Here is a 26,351-nt window from a genome sequence, read left to right on the forward strand (position 1 = left end):
TTGTTGTTGTTGTTATTTTTTTTTATTTTTTTTTTTCCATCATCCACGTGATGGGGAATGGTAAATTGATTTATTATTAAATGAGAATAAATAACAATATGATAGATATAAAAGAGATGAGATAAATACAAATAAATAATTTAAAATTAAATTCTTATCTAAAAATCTCACCACTAAATTAAAATAATAAACCATCAATACCACTCACTAAATATTAATACCTCAAAATACGGGGTGTTACATAGGTTGCATATCACATGTGTTGCATTAGTCATATCGCATTAGTTAGGAACATGCATTTTTCTAATTATTTTGCTTTGTTTGGCGTGGATTACTAGGTGAGCATTTATTTGCTTTCGCATATTGCATAAATGTGGTTGTTGTCATATCAAAGCATCTCCACCATGGGGCTAAGTGCTTAATTGATAAAATGTTTAAATGTCTGTGGATGAAGGCTAGTAGCTTGAAATTGGGATAGTTTGGTTAATGTACATTTAAGCCCACTTTTCCAAGTGGCACATTCACAATCTCTTTTCAAAAACAAACTTGAAATCAAGCGTTTCAATTCTTGCAAAATAGTCTATAATTGTGTGCACATCACATAGTAATGTTAGCCCAATTAATCGGAATAAGAGCACATGATGTAAATAAGATTCACATCGTGATTAGTAAAGGCCGATCTTTTGATCAGGCGAGCAGGGGTGTTCAATTCATGACCTTCCCCTCTCGTACGTAAGTTTCCAAGCCAAGACAATCTTGGTGATGACGGACACGTGGCCTTTGGCACGAGTCATGGGTTTCCTAAATTTTCCAAAAAAATATTTATGTGGCGACTCTGTATCTGGCAAAGCAATCAATATTTGGCAATTTGATTCAAAATCGATTTTCTAAAAGATTTACCGAATTTGAGACTCTTTGGTGTTTATCTAGCTCACATTGCACTTGTGATATCATATTCAGAACCACAGGTAGAGTCCGAACTGTAAGGCTAGTCGTCTTCCAAAAGAAGCGCGAAAAGTCGAGCTACAGTTTTTGGCGACTCTGCTGGGGATTTAAAAAACTTGACTTGAACTTCATGATGTGAAATTTTATCTACACTTATATATATATATATATATATATTGTATTGCATTTGCATTGATGCACCTAAGTCACTATCTTTACCATCTGCTATTCCTGGACGGTTTGCATGAGGCTTACCCAAAAGCTTGCCAAAAGGCTGACCGGCCGTGGGCTCTGCCATGTTCGGAACACGACCCTTGGATCTAGACTACTGCTGTACTGTTTGATCCTCCTTTCACTTCTCGGTGTTAGGTGTAAGTGGTATTTTAGATAGTCTTGTCGAGGTACCTTTTTTATCAATCGGCCTAGCTGCATATAGTAAAGCATAGTGGCTGTTCCAACTTAGGACATGATACTCTCCCATATACAGGAATGATATGATACCACTTGTTTAAGTAGTAAAGCTGTGAATCACTCCAAAGCTAGGATAGGGAAACCTTAAAACTCTCATAAGGGTGTTTTGAATGCTTTTCTGCAAAATGTAAAATCTTTGGAAATGTGTGATGCAATCCCGGGAGAGTCTTAATCTTGAGGCACTTCTTTTCAAACTTGAAGGTTATATTAGAATCAGAATTTGGGTCAAAATCCAGGGGTTTGTGTTTGATATGGGTGAAATTTCAGCAAAACCAGAACTAGGACCAAAAAAAATTATATCTTACTTTGCTTTGACCAGCATATCCGGTATCCCGATCTGATGGAGCATTTGTTTTTAATGCTAGGTTTGTCTGAGCCAGAGAATGAGTAGTACCTGCCTTAACCCATCACAGTCCATCCAATCCTAGAAAAAATCCACTCAGCAAAGGTCTAGTCCTTCTGATCCCCAAAAGGCCAACTCATCCAGCCAATGCCAAAAGACCCACACTAAAAAAGCCTAATCCAGTCAAACTCGTCTAGACCAATCCAATTCAAATCCATCAAAGTTCTCAGCTTACACCCATCCATTTTCCCGATTACCAACTCAGCAGACCCGTGATGGCTCAGAGTCCAGAAGAAGTTGTGACCATAATAGCATCCCTAAACTTGGGAATTGCCATGCGGGATGAGACCAATACTGAAATGCAACACCCATCTGGGACATCTACCACATTCCTAGTCCTGGGCCCCCAACTAAGCTTTAATCCACCTCCACCATTTGAAGATTTGCAAGGTCCAGATCATCGAGAAGGGTTGGCTCAAGCTCAAGTTTTTAGACCCTGATGCAGCCTAATGAGGGGCTTTTTCCCCTTGATATTAATGATCTCGACCCGATCTTGTTAAAACTTGCTAACCTTGAGAAGCAATTCAAAAAGGCATAGGGACTTAACTCCATTCTTGACATTGAGGATGGGTACATCAAGGCTGCCATAAGGCTCCCAGACAGATTCAAAATGCCACACATTGACGTTTCAACGGGTCTAGAGATCCTATGGTACATATCCGGCTTTTCTTAGACGTCTTGAAACCGATGGGACTGACTAAGCATCAGAAACTCTTTCTGTATGGAAGAACCCTATCGGGTATAGGGGCCACTTGGTATGCCAAGTTGGAGGATAAAGTGAAAGAGAATTGGGAAGGTTTGGCTGAGGTATTTGTCAATCAGTATTCTTACAATACCCAAATTGAAATAACCACTCAAGACCTTGAAGCAACCCACCAGAATCCTGAAGAGCCTTTTGTGGAATTTGTTGTAAGGTGGAGAGCAAAGGCAGCACAAATGACAAATCGCTCTTCTGAGAGGGACCAAGTGCAAATAGTGGTGCAGAACCTTGAGCCTAATATGTTATAAAAGTTAATAGTCGCTCTACTATTCACTTTCAAAACTTTGCATGAGTTAGGGGTTCTGATTGAAAGTGCATTTAACAAAGGGATTATTTCTAAAACAAGTGAACCAACAAAGAGGGTGTTTTCTGGGAGTACTAATGCTGGCAATAGCACTATTCCCAAACCCACTGAAATCAATATTGTTGTCGCCATTCCTAAAATTGCCGACCCGTTTGCTAATACAAGCCCACAAATAGCCAGCCTAACCCGAGCTCACGGCAGAACTTTCACCCCCCTCCATATGAGCCTAACCAGTGCACTAAAAGTCATGATGAAGAGAGGATATCTTAAACCCCTTAATCCCCAACCTTTTCTTGACCCACTCATTGCTAGACATAACCCCACCAAATACTATGGGTACCATTAGTAGCGCCGTCATGACACCGATCGTTGCTACCGCTTTCATCATGAGGTTCAGAATCTTATTGACAACCAGACAATAGCTCTACCTCAAGAACCTAATGTTACCGCCAATCTACTTCCCATCCACAACCAAGTACTTTCTCCTCACCTTAACCTCATCCGTACACTACCACCTACCTTCAACCCCATTATATACATCACCCCGGTCCATTTACCCAAGCCTGAGTTGTTCATTCTAGAAAGCACTAATTTGTGCATGACGGATGCACCTGATCCAGTCCAGGTACGCCAAAAGCGCCAAATAGCCGAACCCACTGCTGTTGAGATGTTGGGAATGATTGAAGACCTTCAAGAAACAGTGGCAGATTTAACATTTTGGGTTTCGATCCCGTCACAAAGCTCCCCAATCCTGGGGCAAGTTGCAATTGAAAAGGGCCAACTCGAAGTTATCTCAAGTCTGGGTGATGACAGATCGACAACAAATGGGCCTCGCTTCGATAGAGCCACCCAATCTCTTGGCTAAGTTAAAGCAAATGGCAAGAACAAAGCTGGGAAAAGTATTGATCCCTATGCACATCTTCAGTAGGCTATTGAGACTTTGAAGGTCAAAGGGTTGAACAAGCGGCAAGTGCTTAAAGTTGTTGTGAACAATGTGGATAACACTTTTGTCACTTAGGATGAGAGCATTTTGAATTAGGGGGCAAACAATGGAAATGGATGCTTTACCAGAAACACCTATCCTAATTCCAGTCCTAAGCCCATGAATACTCGACCAACACCCGCCGACCCATTTGCCAATGTTTCTAAACCTAATGCTTCATCCTCCCAAAAATAAACCTTCACTCAACTCCATATGAGCCTAACATGTGCATTGAAGGTACTAATGGAGGAAGAGTATCTCAAACTGCTCAATCCTTGACCTCTCCCTAACCCTCTCCCACCTACACACGACTCTACCCAATATTGCACATTCCATCAGCAATACGGTCACCATACTGACCGATGCTTTCGCCTTCGCCGTGAAATTTAAGACCTGACTGACAACAAAGTCATCACCTCACCTGAAAATTCCTAAACTGTCAATAACCCTCGCCCTGCCAGCAATAGATTGTCATTCCATAACATAAAACCCACCCACAGCTTGCCAACAACCAACCATTACCCTAGCCAACACATCGTACCTGCTAATGAGCCCAAACCTATTGTGTTCATTCCCGAATCTTCTAACTTTGATCTGAGCAAAAAGAACAAAATTTTTGAAGAAATGGAAAGTTTACTCAATCTTGATGAGTTCAAGCTTGATGAAGCAGTCGGCTTTCCACAGATGCCAGCACTGGTGGTTGGAATGATGAATCTCAGTCTCAACTAGGGTAATTGTCAAAAGTACTTGGGAAGGGCCTTCTGAACTAAGGATATGGTGTGAAAAAGCAATTGTTTTGGTAAAGAAAATGTGTGGGGACAATGTAAATGTGAGATTCAATCTGTGAGACCCGATTTGAAAGTCAGAAACCAATCCTTCTGGGTGTGGTTGTGTATTGCTGAATTGAAGGTAGGTTTGGACCTTCCCCGTGGGCTACTCGAAGTTGTTTTTAAAATTCTACATATGGACTTGGAGAAGGAAAACCCCTTTTTGTCTCAAAAATGCTTATTCTGTTTTGAGTTGTGTCCTGTAAATAATTGTTGTGAGTTTTATTTTCTTTGTCTTTTCTTGCGTTGTTGCGTCAATTGAGTCTTTTTCTTTAAGTCGCTCTCGTGTACCCTCAGGTCTTCATCTTTATAAAAAAATGGAATTCAAGTTTCTGATCATTTTATCGTGCCTATAATGATGCATGTATGACCTTTTGTAAATAGGAAAAGGCTTTGAATTTGTTTTTTGAATGAGATTCTATTAATAAGCTCGAGTGTTGAGAAGGATCCCCTGAATGGTTTGAGTGAATTTTGACTTATCGGCACAAAGTCATTCATGATTTCAAAAAATTTAAGCTGTTTCTTTTGTAAAACTTGCGAAGATAGATTTAGAATTGTGTGTGGTATTTTACATTGTCCTGGGGATTCTCTTCGCCATTAGGTGATCATTTTGGCAAGCATAAGGCGGCTTTCAAACCTGCAAGTATAAGGCGGCTTTCAGACCTTATAATCATAGAAATCTCCCATGGTGTTTTTATTATTTCAAAGAGAAAATGATAAAAGAAACCTAAAAACAAAGAAGAAAAAAGAAGAAAAAGAAAAAAGGAAAAAAGAAAAGGAAAAAAAGAAAAAAAAAGAAAAAAAAAAAGAGAAAAAGTCAACAGCCAAGCCAGGGGTATTCGTTGGAATGAAATCCAAGCAACTATGATGAAGGGAACTTCTGTCTGAATTCGGGGAAACCAATGCGAGGAAGTACCGCATTGCAAGAAGAACCAACTCTGAGAATAGAGCAAAAAAAAGGACAAAGGCATGCATAAAAGAATGGAGAACCAAGCTCAAATCAAGGCAAAGCCCGTTCCAGTGTTAGGGCAAGGATGACTATTGATCAAATTCACCACAAGTGTTGTAACGCTATCCTTGAGAGGTTTGCTAGGCCAAAAACCTGAAAGGGCAACCTAGGCAAAAGTTAGAGCATAAAAATGAGAAATCAAATAACTAGAGCTTGTAAGGTTGAAAAGCCTGAAAGGGCAACTTTGGCAAAAGTTAGAGCGCAAAAGAAGAGTGTTAACACCGGAGTGAACCTCAGCCGTGAACCTCAGCCATGAACTATGTTGACCTGATTCCCATTCTTGGGATACGTAGGTAACTTCATCCTGAAATTCGGTCTTGATTATATCTATCATATCCATCACAACGCAATCACCTTACCCGATTCGCGTCGTCAACTTCGCATCAATCCATAAGCTACACCGACTGTTGCGCATATCATACTTGCATTGGGTAAGGAAGAACTAGCTTGAATCAACAAGTGGAGCAATTTTCAATACTCGAACTTATCAGTAGAATCTCTAACTTGAACAAAAAAAGTGAAACAAAACTTAGGTTTTGTGAAATTAAGTTCTAAATGGAGCATAAGTAATACTATGGGCATTATGAATGATCAATTACCTTGAGTCTTTTTCTGTTTTTCGGTCAGTTGTGTTGTGCTTGGTGTTTGTTTCAGTTTGCATTCTTATCAAGTCACCGTAACGTGTATGTTGCTCAAAAGCGCTCTTCATCCAGTCACCATAGCATGTCTGTTGCACAAAGTTCAACAGAGTGGCATGGTCAAAATTTCATACATGAATGTTCGCTCTAAACTCGAAAAAAAGACCATGTATGGAATTCATAAACGAGCTGAGAGTGCCCATACAAAGGGCATCACGTTCATGATCATTGCAAAGTGTATATAAGGAATTCGTCACCGCTTTGGAGGGGGGACTAGAGTAAGTTCTCAACATGCCGGGACAGAAGAGAATCATGAGTCTGATTGGTTGGCAACTGTTCTAGGATCTGATGATCTCCATTACATGTGCTTGCATAATGTTAAAAATAGTGGCTAGTGGCAGGACACTAGAGGCAATTTTTGGTACATCTGATCAGGCCATCAATTGAACAAAGGGCATGAACCCAACATTTCTCTCTATCTATTCAGAGCCACTTGTTAGGCACTTTGCCCTGGATTAAGGTGGGCTCACCCCTATGATGATTCTGATATGATTCAACTTTCCACAGTTGTCTCCAACCATTTCAAAACCCTCTTGGGATTGCCATCTTCCCTCTGATTAATGCATGTGCTTTGGATTGTGCATGCATAGTTATACACTCCGTTTGAGTTGAACTGCGTGATTGGTTTCTCTTGCTCTTGACTTTGTTCTGCACTTAACAGAGCTTTGTCGAGTTGTCTCTCTTTGTATTGCACTTCAAATGAGTTGTGGCAAGTTACCCTGCACTCATTTCATAAGGTACATGACGCATTACTCTGAGTATTGCTCATTTCCCTCTGTATACCATGCATCTTTCAGTTTGTATCGCACTATTTTGTGCACCTTGAGTTCACACTGTTTTATGTATTCGTACATCTGTCCCTTGTATCGTACTGATTCATTCATTCTACCTTCTATCGCACTGTCTTGTGCATTCCACCTTACATCGCACTGTTTTGTGCACCCTGTTTCGCGCTGGTTTATGTACCTTGCATCACACTGTTTTGTGTATTCTACCATGTATCGCACTATTTTATGCACCTAGCATCGCACTATCTTGTGCATTTCACCTTGTATCGCACTGTCTTGTGCAAACTTGCATCGCACTATTTTGTGTAATTAACCTACATCGCACCTTCCACGGCACTGTCTTGTGCATCCACTTGTATCACACTGTCTTGTGCACCTACCTCGTACTGTCTTGTGCCCCTACCTCGCATTGTCTTGTGCATTCACTTGCATCGCACTAACTTGTGCACTTGCATCACATTATCTTGTGCACCCCATATCGCACTGTCTTGTGCACTTGCATCGCACTATCTTGTGCACCCCGTATCGTACTATCTTGTGCATTCCCATCTATTTCGTGCATTCCACTCACATCACACTGTCTTGTGCACCCCTACATCGCACTATCTTGTGCACCCTCACTCGCACTGTCTTGTGCACCTACATTGCACTATCTTGCGCCTTCACCCATATCGCACTATCTTGTGCAAACTTGTATTGCATTGTTTTGTGCATTCACATTGTATCGCATTGTTTTGTACACCTTGTATCGCACTGTCTTGTGCATTTGCCCGGTATTGCACTATTTTGTGCATTTACCTTGCATTGCACTATCTTGTGCACCTGTATAGCACTATTTTATGCATTTATTCACCCTACACTGTCTTGTACACTTACCTGGTCTAGGAGACCTTAAATCCTCTAAAAGTGCAATTCCTTTGGAGTTTGTCGTTCCCGAACGACTTCGAGTGGTCTGGTATGGCCACCTATCTATGTTTCTAGTGAGTTCTTAGGAGACCAACTAAGACGGTGGAAACTAGAGTTCGAATGGCCGATACTTAGAACGCAAAGGTTCGGGATTTTTTGGACTAAATTCTGGTTTAAATACCCAGGGGTGTATCATCGGCTTAACATCTGTATGGCAACCCCATAGGTTGAGGTAGCTTGTGTGCGCCTCAATTCTGGATACTGAACCAACCTAGTCTATCAACCTGTTGGAGAATAGAGAAAGTTGCAAACATAGTTAGGGAGAAAAGTAGTACTTGTGGTTTGGAAGCGCAAGATGCATAAGAGGAAGATCCCCAGCAGTATAAAATGAGTCATCGCCGATTGCCCCTGTAAGGTACTTTCTAAAGCATCACTTCTTAGCTGCATCATCATATCCATTATAATCTATTGCTTCTATTGCATTTCATATAGTATCTATTGCATGCATCTGCTGCACTATCCATCGCATCCATTGTATCATACCGTCCTTTCCATGTTAAGCATTTGGCATGTGCTCATACTTTTCTCTCATTAAAACAGGGTTCTGTCATGTGTAAGTACCCATGCTTTGCTGAGGCCAGTACTGAGGGTGTCAACACCTTTTCTGTGTTAGACGTGGTTTGTTTTGTGTCCATGCGTTTTCTAGGTAAAATGTGGTTCGGCTTGCTCGCCTTATTCATTGCATCCATTACATCGTACTTTGTCTTGTTGCATTCAGCGTTTAGGATCATTATCATCCCATTACATTGTTATTTCCCAGTACATCTTTTCTCAGCAGATCATTCCTTACTTATATCATACCACCTAATTACTTGTACTCTTTATGCGAAAAACATAGTTTTGCATGTGCTCGCACCCCTTTCACGTTAAAACATAGTTCTGTTATGTGTAAGCGTCTATGCTGCGCTGAGGCCAGTATTAAGGATGGAGGCACTTAGCCTGTGTTAGGCGTTGTTTGGTTGTGCCCACTTCTTTTCTATATAAAACGCAGTTTGATTTGCATCTCCATCCCTTTACGGTATTTGTGTGGTAAGCACTGCTTGTGGTTTGATTATATTATTGCATTGCATTGCATGTCATGTGCATGATTTCGTTACATTGCGTATCGTTTGCATCCTGCCCCTGAACTATACTGGTTTGATTCCTTACAACGAGATACGTAGGTAACCCTCGGGTTCAACCAACTGCATCTGCATTTTGTTTGTTGCCCAAGTCTTACAGCCTTGTCAAAATGGGTCGTCTTCAGGCTTTGACATGTACTCATGTTATTTTATGATTTCGAGCTCTGTCAAAGAGGGGCAACTATAGACATCCCATTTTTGACCGCCCTGAAGACTTGGGCGCCTCAAGTTGATCACTCGATAATGAAAGTTACGCTGTACAAACGTTTGATTTCTTTAACAAGAAGAGCTTCTAAATCCCAACCTTACATCCCATTTTGACCAAAACTATTTTAGACCTTAAAACCCTCTCTTTAAAAATATTTTTGAAAATGTTTCTACAATGTTCTGAGGCTCGCATTTCGTTCAAAATATTACACTTTTCGGTAAACCGAGCAAGGATAAAGTGGAAATAAATGAAAGAGAGGTGATCTCTTTGACAAGTCTTTAAAATGTCTTATTTAAAGGTTTAGAGTTAAAGAAAATAGGAGGGGAGGGAAGAAAACTAGTTGGGGAAATGATTGAGCTTGAAACCGTTAAGAGAGAACTGAGCAGCCTTCACTAAATCAGGCCTATCTCTTTTCACACTTAGACTTTTGTTGTGAGGCCAACACCATTGGAAAGTGAACTTTTGGGGCTTCATTTTAGACTCAAGAATCTCCTAAAGCCGAGTCTGGATGAGGGAGATATGGCCGTTTGAAGTTAGGCATTAATCCAGTTAAGATATAAATGACCAACCTTCGCTAAAATAGGCATATCTCTTTGTACACTTAGAATTTATATGTGATACCACCACCATTAGAAATTAGACTTCTGGAGCTTCAATTTAGACTCAAGAATCACCTAAAACCGAGTCTGGATGAAGAAGATATGCCTATTTGAAGTTGGGCCTGGAATAAAATTTTTTGTGGCCAGCAAACCACTATTTGTGGACGGCCGGCCACCACTTCTGGCCTGCCGGCCACTTGTGAAAAGCCCAGATATTTTGTGCCAGTTGTCCCCCAAAAGCTCTAGCTGTTTGTATATAGATATTTTTTACTGAGGCTCTTGTTTTTCTATATATACTTGACATTCCCTCATGTTTTTAGGTTACAAAAATTTCCAAAGGGACCAAAACTTGAAATTCTCTCTCTATCTCTATCTTGCAACCTATACACTCTCTCTCTCTCTACACTTCCTAAACAAATATTGGAGCTCTCCTTGCTGAGATTATTGAGTCCAAATTTCAGCCCTTGAGAGTGTAAGCTTTGTGGTTTGTGAACAAAAGAGTAACCCTGCTTCAAGAGGTATAATTTTGAGCATCTCTACACTACTTCTCTCCCATCTTTTCTTGCTTTTTTTGAACTATTTTTGGACTATTTTTATGGGCAGAAGCTTGTGGTTGAAGGCTATTAAAGGTAGAGGGGTTAACCACCCTTCCTTACACCTTGTCTCCTAAGCCTTTACATTTGTGTTTCCCATCTCTTTGTCCATTTTTTTTAGCTTTTAATTACTGATTTTCAGAGCTTTTTCTAAAATCATGTCTTGAATTTCAAAAATGAAGGAGGTAGCCTCCCCTCCTTATGCTTTGTTTACTAGCTTACATAGCTCCATGTTTTGGCTATTTTTGTCTTAATTCCAGCATGTTTTAGGACTTATTTAGCACCGTTTTAGGACTATTTTTAGTGGCTCATTGCATTTGAGCCTTGTATTTTATGCTTGTAGTTTAGTTGTCCTCATAGGTTTGGTGGTTTAGGCTTTAGCCATCATCCTATTTGAGTTGATAGCATTTGTTTATGGCTTTCCATACTTGTTTTCACCCCTAATCACTTCTATAACCTCCCTCCTTTCTTGGCTTTTGCTTTGTTTTGAAAGTTGGTTCAAACTAGTTGCTTGTTTAAAGCATGAGATTGAGGTCTTGTGCTTAATGGTTTAATCCCTTTGGGGATTCATTACCAACGGCATGACACTTCTCTCATGCCTAAAACAATTCTTGGTTTGATACTTCTTTCCATTAGAGGACCTAATCTTCACATTTGGACTTAATGAACTAAAGAATGGAAAGGTAATTAAATTGGAGTAATAAAACTTAGACTAAAAAAAAATGATGCAAGATAATAACTTGGCTTGGGTTCAATCGGATATTAGTTGAACCTTTGAGTCTTGGATCATTTCATACTTGTTAATGATGTAAACTGTTCAAGAGTCAATCTCAACCACTTCCCTTGATCACTCTATGATAGAGAGGGGTTTGAGAGTCTTTATTTGTTGCATTTGTTGAACTTGCACACTTTGGTTCATAGGCCATCATGCAAGGAAATTACATCGATTGATGGTTTGTGAATCAAGTTTACCACTCCTTTGAGCTGTTTTATAATAATGAGGGGTAAGTTATGCAAACAACCCTTGAGAATACCCTGTGCTTGCTCTGTTTGCTCTCTGTTACAGCAGGAAAAACCAAACATCAGTGGCCGGAAAACCATCATTTGTGGCCAGCAGGCCACCACTTCTAGCCTACCGGCCACCTTTGCAAAACCCAGCAATGCCCTTTTGAAATAAAACAGAGTTGGTTTTGAGGTGAAAAACAGTGCAATTGTTCTACCATGCAATAAAGGCATCTGGCAATAGAATAGTGGCTTTTTCGGGTGAAAATCCACACATGCATGAGCATTCCTCGTTTACCAAGGTGGAGTAGTTAGAGTAGTTAGCATAATACTTTTCTCATATTGTATTTGTGTTGTAATTAGTTAATTTGTAATTCATTAGTTAGGTCTAATTTGCTAAATAGTTAATTAGTGTAATTAATTTTAGCTAGTTACACAGACTATTTAATTTGTTGTAATAATTAATTTGCTAGTTTAGTTAATTATTTCATTCGTTTTGTAATAGTTAGTTAATTCGTAGTAATTAGCTTAACTAGTTAGTTTATTCGAATCCTTCTGCGTGAGGGCGCACGATTGTAATAATGTGCACGTCTTCTAACCCCACGTCTTTCTCCCTTTTATTTTACTACTTATGATGGTTAGTTTAGGGCATCATGTTTTGTTTAGCATCTCTCATGTTTGCATCCACTTGTCTTACATACATTGAGGCTCGGTTCATCACGCTAACTTGCATTGTTAGTTTAACACTTCATTAAAAACGTGCTTAGACTGCATGCTATAAAATTGATTAACATGCCATGTTAAGTAGCCTAATCTATTTAGATTGCATATCGCATGTGTTTCATTAGTCATATCGCATTAGTTAGGAACATGCATTTTTCTAATTATTTTACTTTGTTTGGCTTGGATTACTAGGTGAGCATTTATTTGCTTTTGCATATTGCATGAATGTGGTTGTTGCCATATCAAAGCATCTTCACCATGAGGCTAAGTGCTTAACTGATAAAATGTTTGAATGTCTGTGGATGAAGGTTAGTTGCTTGAAATTGGGATAGCTTGATTAATGTACATTTAAGCCCACTTTTCCAAGTGGCACATTCACAAACTCTTTTAAAAAACAAACATGAAATTAAGCGTTCCAATTCTTGCAAAATAGTCTATACTTGTGTGCACATCGCATAGTAATGTTAGCCCAATAAATCGAACAAGAGCATATAATTTAAATAAGATTCACATCATGATTAGTAAAGGCTGATCTTTTGATCGAGCGAATGGGGGTGCTCACTTCATGACCTTCCTCTCTCGTACCTAAGTTCCCGAGCCAAGACAATCTTGGTGATGACGGACACGTGTCCTTTGGCACGAGTTATGGGTTTTTAAAATTTCCCAAAAAAATATTTGGGTGACGACTCTATATCTGGCAACGCAGTCAATATTTGGCAATTTGATTCAAAATCGATTTTCTAAAAAATTTGTCGGATTTGGGACTCTTTGGTGTTTATCTATTTTGCATTACACTTGTGAGATCAGATTCAGAGACACAAGTAGAATCCGAACTGTAGGGCTAGTCGTCTTCTGAAAGGAATGTGAAAAGTCGAGCTACATATATATAAGGGTATTATAGTAAACGAAATAAATTTTAAAATACTATGGGATTTTGAAATGATCTATATAATTCTTGTCCTTTTGAAAGACAAGTTAAACACTAAGGGGCCTATCACCAAATCCCCCTTTGAAAAATGACAAATATTCCATTGTTATAATTTTTTTGACGGAATTAACTAAAAAAATAAAATTCTTAATTTCTCTCTTATATAATACTAAAATTATTTGAATTATTAATTGAAATAAATTTTTGATATTATAAAAAAACTATTAATTACCTTAATGATTTATTAATAAAATGAGTTATTTTCTATGAAATTAAAAATTTCAATGAATAAAATATAATTTCCATAACTACAGGAAATAATTCATATTTTAAGCAAATCTCAATAAATGTATTTGTTATTTATCTTTTTTATGTTTTTAAACAATTTGGAAAATATAAATGAAAATTGCACATTTGATGATATTTATAGTTACGAAAAATTTTAAACGTTAGGATAACTTACAAAATAAAATTTGTTTAAAATATAAACTGTTATTTATGAACTACTCCAATTATTTTATTAAAAAAATTAAAATTTGTCTCTTACCTGAAATTTCACTTTTTATTAAATTTGATAATTAAAAAAAATCAAGTGTAATTTTTCCCTATGTTTTTCATAATTTTCTCTTACCTAACGCTTCATCTTCTTAAATTTTAAGAAATTCAAATTTGATGAATGATTTTTTGATGAAAAAATAACTCTCAATTAATTTTGACGAACATTTATCAATGAAAAATTGAAAATATTTTTTTATCAAATTTAAATTTATTAAAATAAAATGTGAAATATTGGATATGGTCTATTGAAAGGGGGAAAAAAATTACAAAATCAATAAAACAAAAGAAAGTGGATATAAAAACTTATTACCATTAACTCTGGTAAGTAATAAGTTCCATCTATTGTTGGATTTGAACCAATTTTTCGTATGAAAATAATATTTTAATTATTAAATGTTCGTGTGGAGAGTATTTTTTAAATAACTTTCTAGTTAATATAAGAAGTAAAAAAACTAAAATATTTAGAATAATTTTTTAAATTTTTTTGAAAAATCATGTAAGAAAATAAAGAAAACAGAAAATAATATGATTTTTTTGACTTTTTCATTCTTTTAATATTTTAAAAATATTTTCATTATTTTAACCACCTATTAAACGGAACCTAAAGCTTTTTTTTTGGGGAAAAATTAATATAAAAAATCAACACATACTCATTATTTGTTTCACATTTTTTTTAGATAAATTACAAATACATCTCTGAGATTTACTTAAATTACAAATTATCTTCCGTAGTTTTAAAATTTACATTATGTCCCCTAAGGTTTATAATTCATGACAAATAAGTCATTTTATTAATAAATTATCGAGTTAATTAACAGTTTTTAATAATGTTAAAATTTTATTTCAATTAATAATTTATATAATTTTATTATTATATAGGTGAACAGTTAGAAACTTTACTTTTTCAATTAATTTTGTTAAATAAAAAATTTCTAATAGGGAGGTATTTGTAATTTTTTAAATTACAGGAGGCGATTCATATTTTAAGCAAACCTCATAAGGTGTATTTGTAATTTATCTTATTTTCTTTAATAAAATTATTAAAAAATCAATTCGTAAAGAGTGGTTTGAGAATTTATTATTTTTTGACTTTTTATAAATAAAAAAAATGATAATTTATAATAATTTTGTAACTTTTAAATTAAAATAATCTACCCCCGAATAGGACTAAATAAGTGGTTGTTTGGCATGTGTTAAAATAACAAATGTTATTTTAGTACATTATTCTATTTAGGTCACAATCATCTAATTGAAATTATACCACCTCTCTACTACATCACTTCAAACCCAATTCATATTTCACGTTTTTTCTAAAAAAATAAAAAAGTATATTAATTTAGCACTTCCCAAACAATCTCTAAATATAAAATAAATTTTATATAAGGTGCTATATGTATCAATTGATATGTCAATTAATATACAAACATATATTATGATATTAACTTTAAAATTATGAACTCCATCCATTATGTAAATTATAAAAATTTAAAATTTTAAAAATTATATCACATCATCCCTAAAGACATAATATATCAATTATAATTGGTACATACAGTTTTATCCTTTTTTGTATTCATCAGGATGTGGACCTTTTAAAAATGAATCATATATTTTTGACAAGTATTCTAAGGCAGAAAATTTAATAAGTGTACTTTTTGATTTTATGAAATATGGGTTGGATTTGGATTGGATTTGAAGTGATGTGTTAAAGAGGTGATGTGACTTAAATAAGATGATGTGATTTAAATAAAATAGTGACGTTTTGACTTTTTATCTTTTTTCAATTATGCCAAACTCGACCTAAATTTTCTATTTTAGGCTTTTAATTTCATTTATTTTCTCCGCCACGTAAAAATTTGATCAACTACTTTTTTGAACCGGAACTCCCCTGACCACATTTCGCGGCCAAGTTCATTCTCCGAGAAAATGCATATAAATCAGCACAAACCCATTTACTAAATCCCAAATTCGCAGCTTGGTTCTTGGATTCAAGCACCATAGTCGAAGCCATGGCGGCAAACGGTTCCATTCAGAAGCCAGAGGAAGAGTGGCGAGCAATTCTCTCTCCCAAGCAGTTCCGAATCCTTCGCCAGAAAGGAACAGAGTAAAAAAAAAAAAAACTCACTATTTTCTCCACACTTGTTTACTCTGAAATTTGTTGAACTTTCAATTGCTATTCTAAAAGTTTCATATTATGAATTCTGTTATAAACTTGTAGATAGATACATATGTCTTCCTGCATAATTGTCTTGAAATTTTGAAATCCTTGCTCGATTGTGAGATGGGTTTTGAGTTCAGAATCTGAATGTTTTGAACCAAAATTGCTTTGGTTGTGAGTTTGTTCTGCTTGGATTGTTTTAGAATTTTTGAGTGTTAACTTTGTTGGAAAAAATGATTTTTGGTGGGTTTAATTTAATATTAAAGTGTGGTGACTTTAATTAAATATTAAAGTGAGTCCTAACCATTTATTGTGTTGGGTCTAAGTGGGCCAAAACCATTGAGAATTGAATAAAAAATTGCCAAGAAATTGCCTCATGATGTTAGATTCCTGAATGGGATTTTAAAGGTATTTAAATACTTTTTCTTGGCTAAAGAGTGTGAACCCATTGGGCATTCAAACTTTTCATCTTTCTGAAAAGGGGTTATGGATCCTGGTTAATGGGGCTTTAATGACCAGCCATAAAGGCGGGTAGTTCTTCCTCTCTCCCCTATACATGTATAAATTAAAACCCTCTTGTCAAGTCTCTATATAGAAATTTTTACTTTCATTTTACAAGTCAGTTTGTCAGAAAGTTCTTACTATGAGAGAGTGCTACCACTGTTTTTGTTCGCTAAGCTAGACAGAGAGTGCTTCTGCCGTAGCTGGTTTTTGACCGCCGTATCTTGGGAGACAGACGCCGGGATTCCTCAAGCACTCGACCCGTGAGGCGGTGAAATTTGTTTTAAGGAAACTACTACCGTGCGGGCTTCGGTTTGGTTTCTTTATCATTTTATTGTTTTGTGTATTTCTGTTGAAATTTATTTGTAATTATCAGCATATGTTCTTGGTATATAAATTTTGATTTTTTCATAAATCTATTTATTTAATTTCACAATTTGAACAACAACCTTAAAACAGATTTATTTATATATTTTCTATGAAATTGATCGAATAGATTTATATAGACAATTAGGTTAGCTTTGTATAATGTTACTAGGAACTGTTGCGGAATTGCTCACTGTTTCAATGATTGTAAATTATACAATGTTATTCTCTAATTACTTAGTTTAATTAGAATGCTCTATCATAATTTGCATATTTGATTGTATTAGTATGATCTTATTTTATGCGTATGGTTCATCATTCCCCTACCATGTTTTGCATGAATTTTAAGGTTATAAAATATAATTTATGGATGTTGTAATTTTGACATGCTAATTCTATTCTAGTTTTTAATTTGTTACATGCTTATTATTTTCTAGATTAGATTACATAATTTAATGTTTTTAGAATTATTTACATATGTTAATTGCTAAATGGTTATTTGGTTTGTAACTTTTGCCTATTAATTTTAGTTTAATGTATTTCGAGTTATAGAGTTTTTATGAATTGTGTACATGATTAATTTGAATTAATTGGGTGCATTAATCTAAATTATTTAATTTGGTGCATTAATCTAAATTATCTAATTGGGTGCATTAATGTGAATTATTTAATTGGGTGCATTAATCTAAATTATCTAATTGGGTGCATTAATCTGAATTATTTAATTGGGTGCATTAATCTAAATTATTTAATTGGATGCATTAACTTTGAATTTAATTTATTTATTTGGAGTTACAAGTTTACATGGTTGTTGTGAATTAATAACTCATGACTTAAATTTTATTTTAAAGTTGTAATTTAATTTTGAAGTTACAAATTGTATTTTGTTTTGGTACTTTATATTAGTTGGTTACTTATATAATTAATAGTTGGCTAGATAGTTTCATTTAATTTATTAAATTTATTTTTTTTCTTAGATTATTTGTTTGTATTTTGTTGTGGTTTGCTACTAACTTTCTTTGTAGACATACCAATGCGAAAGGGAATGGAAAATCAAATACAAAACCAAATGAATAGTATTTGGGATGTAAAAACAAAATTATTTGGACTACTAACCTTTGTGTTGGATAGGAATACCTAAGCGTGGAAAGGCTTTTGGACTAAATAGAATCCTTATGGATTGGCTATTTTATTTAAATGTTTGAAGCATGTTTACTTGAGATGTAGTTGGTTTGTTTTCCAATTTGTAGTAGCAAGTTTTATTTGCTTATATTATTGTAGCAATTGTTTTACATTGTTTTGGACCTTGGTTTGTTTTAACCTAGTTCATCCCTAAGAAAATTTAATTCTTAAAATTGTTTATCACGGACTAAGAGTCAACATGCTCTTAAAAGTTTTGTCAAAAGGTTAATTGGGTTTTAAGTGGAACCGATGTGACCCCTCCAGTCTTCTTGGGAACTTTATTGACCATGTTCAATTCTAGGTTTTGTGGTGAAACTAATTTTGAATTAACTTTTCATCTAAGGGATTTTCTAAGGGTTAAGTTTAATTTTTGGAAACACAGAAGTGATATTCTGGTGTAATTTTCAGAAATGGCAACTATCACTGATGCTGCTGCTACTGCTAATGTTGGTGGGGATCTAAACCCTAGGGCAACTGGGTTGCCAACCGCTACTGCTATGGCCTCTGTGATCAACCCTGGCGTTACTCCAGCTGTTCCGGGAGGACCGCTTAGTCACCATGAGTGCCCAAAAAAATTTGCTGGGGTAAACTTTAAGAGATGGCAACCAAAAATGTTGTTTTACTTGACCACGCTAAACCTTGCAAAGGTTCTGAGTGAGGATCCTCCAGTCGTGGCAGAGAATGAGCCTGACAGGCAGAAAGTCATGGCGCTTGACACATGGAAGCAGATAGACTATCTTTGCCGGAACTATGTGTTCAACAGCTTGGCAGACTCACTCTATAGTGTGTTTTGTTCCAAGAGCTCAGCAAAAGAGTTATAGGAATCTCTGGACAAAAAGTACAGGACTGAGGATGCCGGGCAAAGAAATTTGTGGTTGGCCGGTTCCTAGATTTTAAAATGGTAGATTCAAAAACTGTGATAAGCCAAGTCCAGGAGTTCCAAGTGATCTTGCATGAAATTCATGCTGAAGGGATGCCTTTGAACGAGTCATTCCAAGTTGCTGTGATCATTGAGAAACTTCCCAATGGTTAGAAGGATTTCAAGAACTACTTGACGCACAAGCGCAAGGAAATGTCAGTTGAAGAGCTGGTTGTCCGACTTCGGATTGAGGAGGATAATAGAAAGAAAGGAGGGAGTACCTTCTCAGTAAAGGCCAATGTCATTGAACATGGCAAATCTTCTGGGCTAAGGAAAAAGCCCCCTGTGAACAAGGGCTCTAAGTTAGGACCTAGAGGTGGTGTTGCAAAGAAGCCGGCATACAAGCCACAAGAACCAGGTTATCGGTTCTTTGGGAAGTGTTATAACCGTGGTAGCGAGGGGCATCGGGCTTATGACTACTGCAAGCAGAAGAAGCCATACAAGACCAAACCTCGTGCTCATATGGCAGATATACAAGAGCACTCCCATGAGGAGGAGGATATGCACTTGTCTGCCGTTGTCTCTGAGGTGAATCTGGTGGGTTCAAACCCAAGAGAATGGTGGATTGATAGTGGGGCTACACACCACATCTGCTCCGAGAAGAAGCTGTCTACAACTTTCGAGCCGGTTACAAACGGTGAGAAGTTGTTTATGGGAAACTCTACTACCTTGATTGTTGAGGGGAAAGGAAAGGTGGTCTTGAAGTTGACGTCAGGAAAGGAGCTGACCTTGAACGAAGTCTTGTATGTTCCGGACATTCGTAAGAATCTTGTCTCAGGGTCTCTTCTCAGTAAACATGATTTTCGCATGGTTTTTTAGTCCGACAAAGTCGTTCTAACCAAGAGCGGAATGTACGTGGGTAAGGGCTATATGTTGGGGGGTATGTTTAAACTCATGTATTGACTGTTATCCCAAAGATGAATAAAGGTGCATCTTCTTCTGCTTACATGCTTGAGTCTTCCAATTTGTGGTATGGTAGACTAGGACATGTGAACTTTGAATCTTTACGTAGATTAATCAAGTTATATCACATACCATCTTTTAAGATTAATCCGAAACACAAGTGTGAAACTTGTGTTGAAGCGAAGTTGACAAGATCTTTGTTTCATTCTATTGAAAGAAGTTCAAAACCGTTGGATTTAGTGCATAGTGATGTGTGTGATTTAAAATTTATATAATCACGTGGTGGCAATAAGTACTTCATCACTTTTGTTGATAATTGGCACTGAGTATTGTTATGTCTATTTGCTCGAAAGCAAAGATAAGGCGATTGACAAGTTTGTTCTTTATAAGAATGAAATTGAGAATCAAGTAGGCCACAAGATTAAGGCTCTAAGAAGTAATCGTGGTGGTGAGTATGAATCTCCGTTTACTGAGATTTGTGCTCAATCTGGGATTATCCACCAAACAACGGCGCCGTATTCTCCTCAATCTAATGGGATTGCTGAGCAGAAGAATAAGACGCTAAAGGAAATGATGAATGCAATGTTGATAAGTTCTGGATTGCCACAGAACATGTGGGGGGAAGCAATTCTCTCTGCAAATTACATTCTGAATAAAGTACCTCGGAAGAATGTGGACAAGACGCCGTATGAGTTATGGAAAGGCGTTAAGCCTTCGTATAAATTCTTACGAATGTGGGGGTGTCTTGCAAAAGTGGCGATTCCTATACCCAAACGGGTTAGGATAGGCCCGAAATCCGTGGATTTTATATTCATTGGTTATGCACATAATAGTAGTGCATATCAATTTTTTGTACATAAGTCTGAAATTCCAGACATACACAGGAATACCATCATGAAGTCAAGGAATGCATGTTTCTTTGAAAACATTTTTCCTTACTGAACCCATGAAGGGGTTCCAAGGTCTTTGGAGCAATTTGATGAGCTTGCTAGTGATGATGATCAAGGTGATGATCAAATTGAGGTTTTAGATAAGCCTAGAAGGAGTAAAAGGGCTAGGATATCTAAATCTTTTGGTCCAGACTTCTTGACTTATATGGTTGAGAACGAACCTCAAACTTTTCACGAAGCTATAACTTCTCCTGAGAGTCCTTTATGGAAAGAAATGATCAAAAGTGAGATTGACTCCATCTTACAGAACCACACCTGGGAGTTGGTAGATTTACCTCCAGGTTGCAAGCCTTTAGGCTGCAAATGGATTTTTAAAAGAAAGATGAAGGCCGATGGGTCAATTGACAAGTATAAGGCGAGGCTCGTTATCAAAGGGTACAGGCAACGAGAAGGCCTAGATTACTTTGATACGTACTCACCTGTAACTAGGATAACATCTATTCGCATGGTGATTGCGATAGCAGCTTTGCGCAATCTGGAGATACACCAGATGGATGTAAAGACAGCTTTCTTAAATGGGGATTTGAATGAAGAAATCTACATGGAGAAACCTGAAGGGTTTTCAGCTCTAGGGCAAAGCAAGAAAGTCTGTAAACTTGTCAAATCTTTGTATGGTTTGAAGCAAGCGCCTAAACAATGGCATGAGAAATTTGACAACGTAATGTTGTCAAATGAGTTTAGAATCAACGAATGTGACAAGTGTGTTTATGTCAAAGACACTGACAGAGGTTATGTCATTTTGTGTCTATATGTTGATGATATGCTCATTATAGGTAGTAACGATGAAATGATCAAAACTACCAAGAAGTTGTTAAACTCTAAGTTTGACATGACGGATATGGGCATTGCAGATGTTATTCTGGGAATTAAGATTACCAGAATATCTGGCGGAATTGTACTTTCTCAGTCTCATTATGTTGATAAGATACTTGAGAAGTTTAGTGGATCAGATACGAGTGTGTCATCGACACCTGTAAACTTAAGTCTACATTTTACCAAGAATATTAAAGAAAGTGTCTCTCAGTTAGAATATTCTCGGGTAATTGAAAGTTTAATGTATCTGATGAGTTGTACTAGGCTGGATATAGCTTACTCGGTTAGCAAGCTTAGTAGATACACAAGTAATCCCAATGCTTCTCATTGGAAGGGCATTGTGTGGGTGTTAAGGTATTTACGCTACACTCAGGATTATGGGCTGCATTATACTCGATATCCAGCGGTGCTTGAAGGCTATAGTGTTGCAAATTGGATATCAGATATAAAGGACTCAAAGTCCACTAGTGGATATGTGTTCACTCTTGGTGGGGCAGCCGTGTCTTGGAAATCTTCCAAGCAAACGTGTATATCTAGATCAATGATGGAATCAGAGTTTATTGCTTTGGATAAAGCAACGGAAGAAGCTGAATGACTTCACCATTTCATTGAAGATATTCCACGTTGGTCTAAACCTGTGCCAGCTATTTGTATTCATTATGATAGTCAATCTGCAATTGGTAGGGCACAGAGTAATATGTATAATGGAAAGTCTAGACATATCCGTCGTAGATATAATTTCATACGACAACTATTCTCGAATGGAGTTGTCTCTTTAGACTATGTAAGTCTAAAGACAACATTGCGGATCCGCTAACCAAAGGGTTAAATCGAGTGTTAGTCGAAACGTCGTCAATGGGGTTGAGGCCTTTGGAAGTTACCGGAATGAAAACCCAACCTAGTTGACTGGAGATCCCAAGATCTAGGTTCAATGGGACAACCTAATTGCGTGTAACGGTAGTATGTCACTGAGGAGGTTAAACCCCCAACCATTCCTTCTATCAGTGGTACCTGCAAGTATAGAGGTTAAGCTGAGCTTTTAATGACTCTAGTGTGTTAAGCTATTGAGCTAAGTATAGCAGGATACTAAAGTAGAGTCACCTATATGAGTTTGAAGTGGGGCCGCTTCTAGAAGAATTAGGCAGACCAACATTCTTTGAAACCACTCGCTGAACCAGGCTAGTGTCCAGGGCCATACAGGGCACACCAGTGAGAACAGAATGGTGATAGGAGTAATTCCCGTGTGAAATCTATTGTCTCAGTTTATATAAACGGCAGAACAGTTCAAAATGTCATATTCACTGATCAGCCAGTAAACTCGATAGGTTTTCACTGGGAGAGGTTCAAAGCCAAAAGTTACCTTCTCTGATGTCGGGGTTAGTTCGTTGTACTCTCTCTCCGAGTCATTATTGTTGAACGGTGTCCGTTTGTTGAGTCATTCGGTCAATTTTTATTCATGTGGGGGATTGTTGGAAAAAATGGTTTTTGGTGACTTTAATTTAATATTAAAATGTGGTGACTTTAATTAAATATTAAAGTGGGTCCCAACCATTTATTGTGTTGGGTCCAAGTGGACCAAAACCCATTGAGAATTGAATAAGAAATTGCTAAGAAATTGCCTCATGATGTTAGATTCATGAATGGGATTTTAAGGGTATTTAAATCCTTTTTCTTGGCTAAAGGGTGTGAACCCATTGGGCATCCAAACTTTTCATCTTTCTGAAAAGGGGTTATAGATCCTGGTTAATGGGGCTTCAATGACCAGTCATAAAGGCTGGTGGCTCTTCCTCTCTCCCCTATACATGTATAAATTAAAACCCTCCTGTCAAGTCTCTATATAGAAATTTTTACTCTCATTTTACAAGTCAGTTTGTTAGAAAGTTCCTACTGTGAGAGAGTGCTAGCACTGTTTTTGTTCGCTAAGCTAGACAAAGAGTGCTTCTGCCGTAGCTGGTTTTTGACCGTCGTATCCTGGGAGACAGACGCCAAGATTCCTCAAGCACTCGACCCGTGAGGCGGCGAAATCTGTTTTAAGAAAACTGCTGCCGTGCAGGCTTCGGTTTGGTTTCTTTATCATTTTATTGTTTTGTATATTTCTGTTGAAATATAGTTGTAATTATCAACATATGTTCTTGGTATATAAATTTTGATTTCTTCATAAATCTATTAATTTAATTTCACAATTTGAACAACAAACTTTGATAATTGCATTATGGTGAACTAATTGACAAAATGCAATAATTGGTGTAATGGTTAACACTTGAAATCAGTCATCTGGGGCTGAAGAAGGGCAACAAAAAAAAAGAGAGAAAATAACAGTCTTTTCTTTTTCTCTTTTTTGTGCCGAATATTTATTCCTCAAGAAATTCTTGCAAGAAATAAAGTTAAGGAAACCTTAAAAAGTTTGGGCAAATTACACTTTACTTGCTCGAAATAAAAGAATACTCTTGTCATTAATATATGCTTCATCAATCAACTAAGGAAATTTGCACAGAAACCAAGCATAAACAAAATATATAAAATACCCTTTGTTTGCTAGCCTAATTGGTTCATTTGGCTTGAGCTTGTTCATTTAACAAACCAATCGAGTTCAAATACTCAATCTGTTCATGAAAAATTTGATCTGTTTTGCAGCCCTCTCTTTTACCTTTAATCGTGAGAACATCTATATTCGCCTCTACTCACTCATGGAATATGCTTCACATCTTCTATTTTTGTTTTCATTGAAATATGTTCATTGCAATTGATGATCAAAATTGTCTTTTATGGTAGGAAATACACTCATGATGGCATTCAAACTAAGTGTCTGACCTATTTGTTTGCTCCCCTTCTTTCTCCAAAAGAAATAAAAAGAAATCGTTGCTGTGTAGATGAAACAATCAAATGTCGAATTCCTTTGACTTCAATGGCATTCAACAGTTATCTCATCATAGTGAAGTTCATTTAACCTTTATGCATTTTTGGTGTGTATAACAGAATGCTCAAGCATTCCACGGTAGGGCAGATTTTGTTCATTTAAAAATTTTGCATTTACCACTTGCTATGATAATATTGAAATCAAACTGAAATTCCTGATGTGAGGCATTCTTGTCTTGAGATGTTTTGAGAATTAGCTTTTTAGTGATTTTTCAATTTTTATGAAAATACATGCAAAAAAATAAAAAAATAAAAAAAGAGTTACTTTTTTGTAGTGACTTTTTAACTAAAATAGTAAGTTACCAAAATAGGTATGATTTATGTTTAAAAACTGAGATTTAGTGCATTCATGGACATAGACATGTACCAATTTATGTATATTTTTCTCCTAGGAGATTGCCATTGTTAACTTAAGACTGATTTATGTTTAAAAAATGGTATGCAGCGAAACTAGTATTTTCCAATAAGTAAATATCCATAGCTGACTTTAGACCCTAGTGAGTGATATGGTTTGTTGTAGTATGTATATAGGTTTTGTTATGTTACTATCCTTACAATTGTTGTTGTACAGGCCAAAAAGCACGGGGGAATATGACAAGTTCTTTAGTGATGGCATCTACAATTGCGCTGGTTGTGGGACGCCACTTTATAAATCTACCACCAAATTTAACTCTGGCTGTGGTTGGCCGGCTTTCTACGAGGCTCTCCCTGGAGCCATTAATCGTTTTGTAAGTCCCAATTTTCTATGTTATTGATCAATTCAAGGAACTAAATTGTCACCGGTTTTTTAAAGTAAGATGTAATTTTTCAGCCCGACCCAGATGGGAGGAGAACAGAAATTACGTGTGCAGCCTGTGGCGGCCATTTAGGCCATGTTTTCAAAGGCGAGGGCTTTTCCACTCCCACGGATGAGCGCCACTGTGTCAACAGTGTATCGATCAAGTTTCTCCCAGCTGAGACTTCAACTGCTTCTCAGTGACAATTAAAATGAAAGTTTTAGTGCAAGAACAGGCTGCTTTCGTTGTTGTTTTTATTATTTTTATTTTTTTGTAGTAGTTTAGTGAAGTCTAGCATGGTTTGTGTCAGCCATGAAGCAGGATCACGGGCACGATACACACAAAAAATATATAATTTTATGTATTTATTATAAAATCTTGTTAACTTTAATAAAGTATAAAACTCAAATGGTGCTTTTAGGGAACTCATAAACAAATTTCTTATTTTGTGTAATATATTTAAATATTATTTATTTATTCTTATCAAATTTATTAACATTGGTACTGCTTTGTAAAAAAAAATATAAATAAAATAAAAGAGACACGATACTTTTTCAACATGTCAATCGTGTCTCCAATTTGTCCGACTAACAAAAAAAACGAGGCTTCTTCTCATGTGTCTAACATGTGTTTGGTGTGTGTTCTTCTGACACGAGTATATGAGGTTTAAAGAGGGATTCATGTTTTTAAGTGAGCGGTTCAACTCTCAAATGAAAGTATTATCTGTTATAGTTCAATTTTGACCCAACTCAACAACAGTCTTGACGAGTTTTTTTAAATAACTTATGGATACAATTTGAGCCAACTACTTTTTCTTGTTGGAATGTAGCAAATGGGAAGTGGCTCGTGTTCCACCCCATCACTTCTATCTACTACCTATTTTTTTGGCTTCCATTATGGCATTTTTATCTCTTTCCATCTATACTTTACATTACCAAATGGATTCATATTGTGGGTGTTGATTTCTGACCACACAACCAAA

At 36.6% G+C, this 26,351-nt stretch overlaps 1 protein-coding gene across 1 annotated transcript; it reads left to right on the forward strand.

Moving 5' to 3' along the window:
• The first annotated feature begins 15,775 nt into the window (after positions 1 to 15,775).
• On the forward strand, positions 15,776 to 25,794 carry LOC114292733 (peptide methionine sulfoxide reductase B5). The gene is made up of 3 exons (XM_028236760.2): positions 15,776 to 15,989; positions 25,165 to 25,321; positions 25,405 to 25,794. Exons 1-3 carry the CDS (start codon positions 15,895 to 15,897, stop codon positions 25,570 to 25,572), a joined length of 420 nt encoding a protein of 139 aa, XP_028092561.2. The 5' UTR covers positions 15,776 to 15,894; the 3' UTR covers positions 25,573 to 25,794.
• The last annotated feature ends 557 nt before the right edge of the window (positions 25,795 to 26,351 follow it).

This window comes from Camellia sinensis, chromosome 6 (assembly GCF_055761805.1).
Source record: "Camellia sinensis isolate YWXY chromosome 6, ASM5576180v1, whole genome shotgun sequence".
NCBI lineage: Eukaryota > Viridiplantae > Streptophyta > Magnoliopsida > Ericales > Theaceae > Camellia > Camellia sinensis.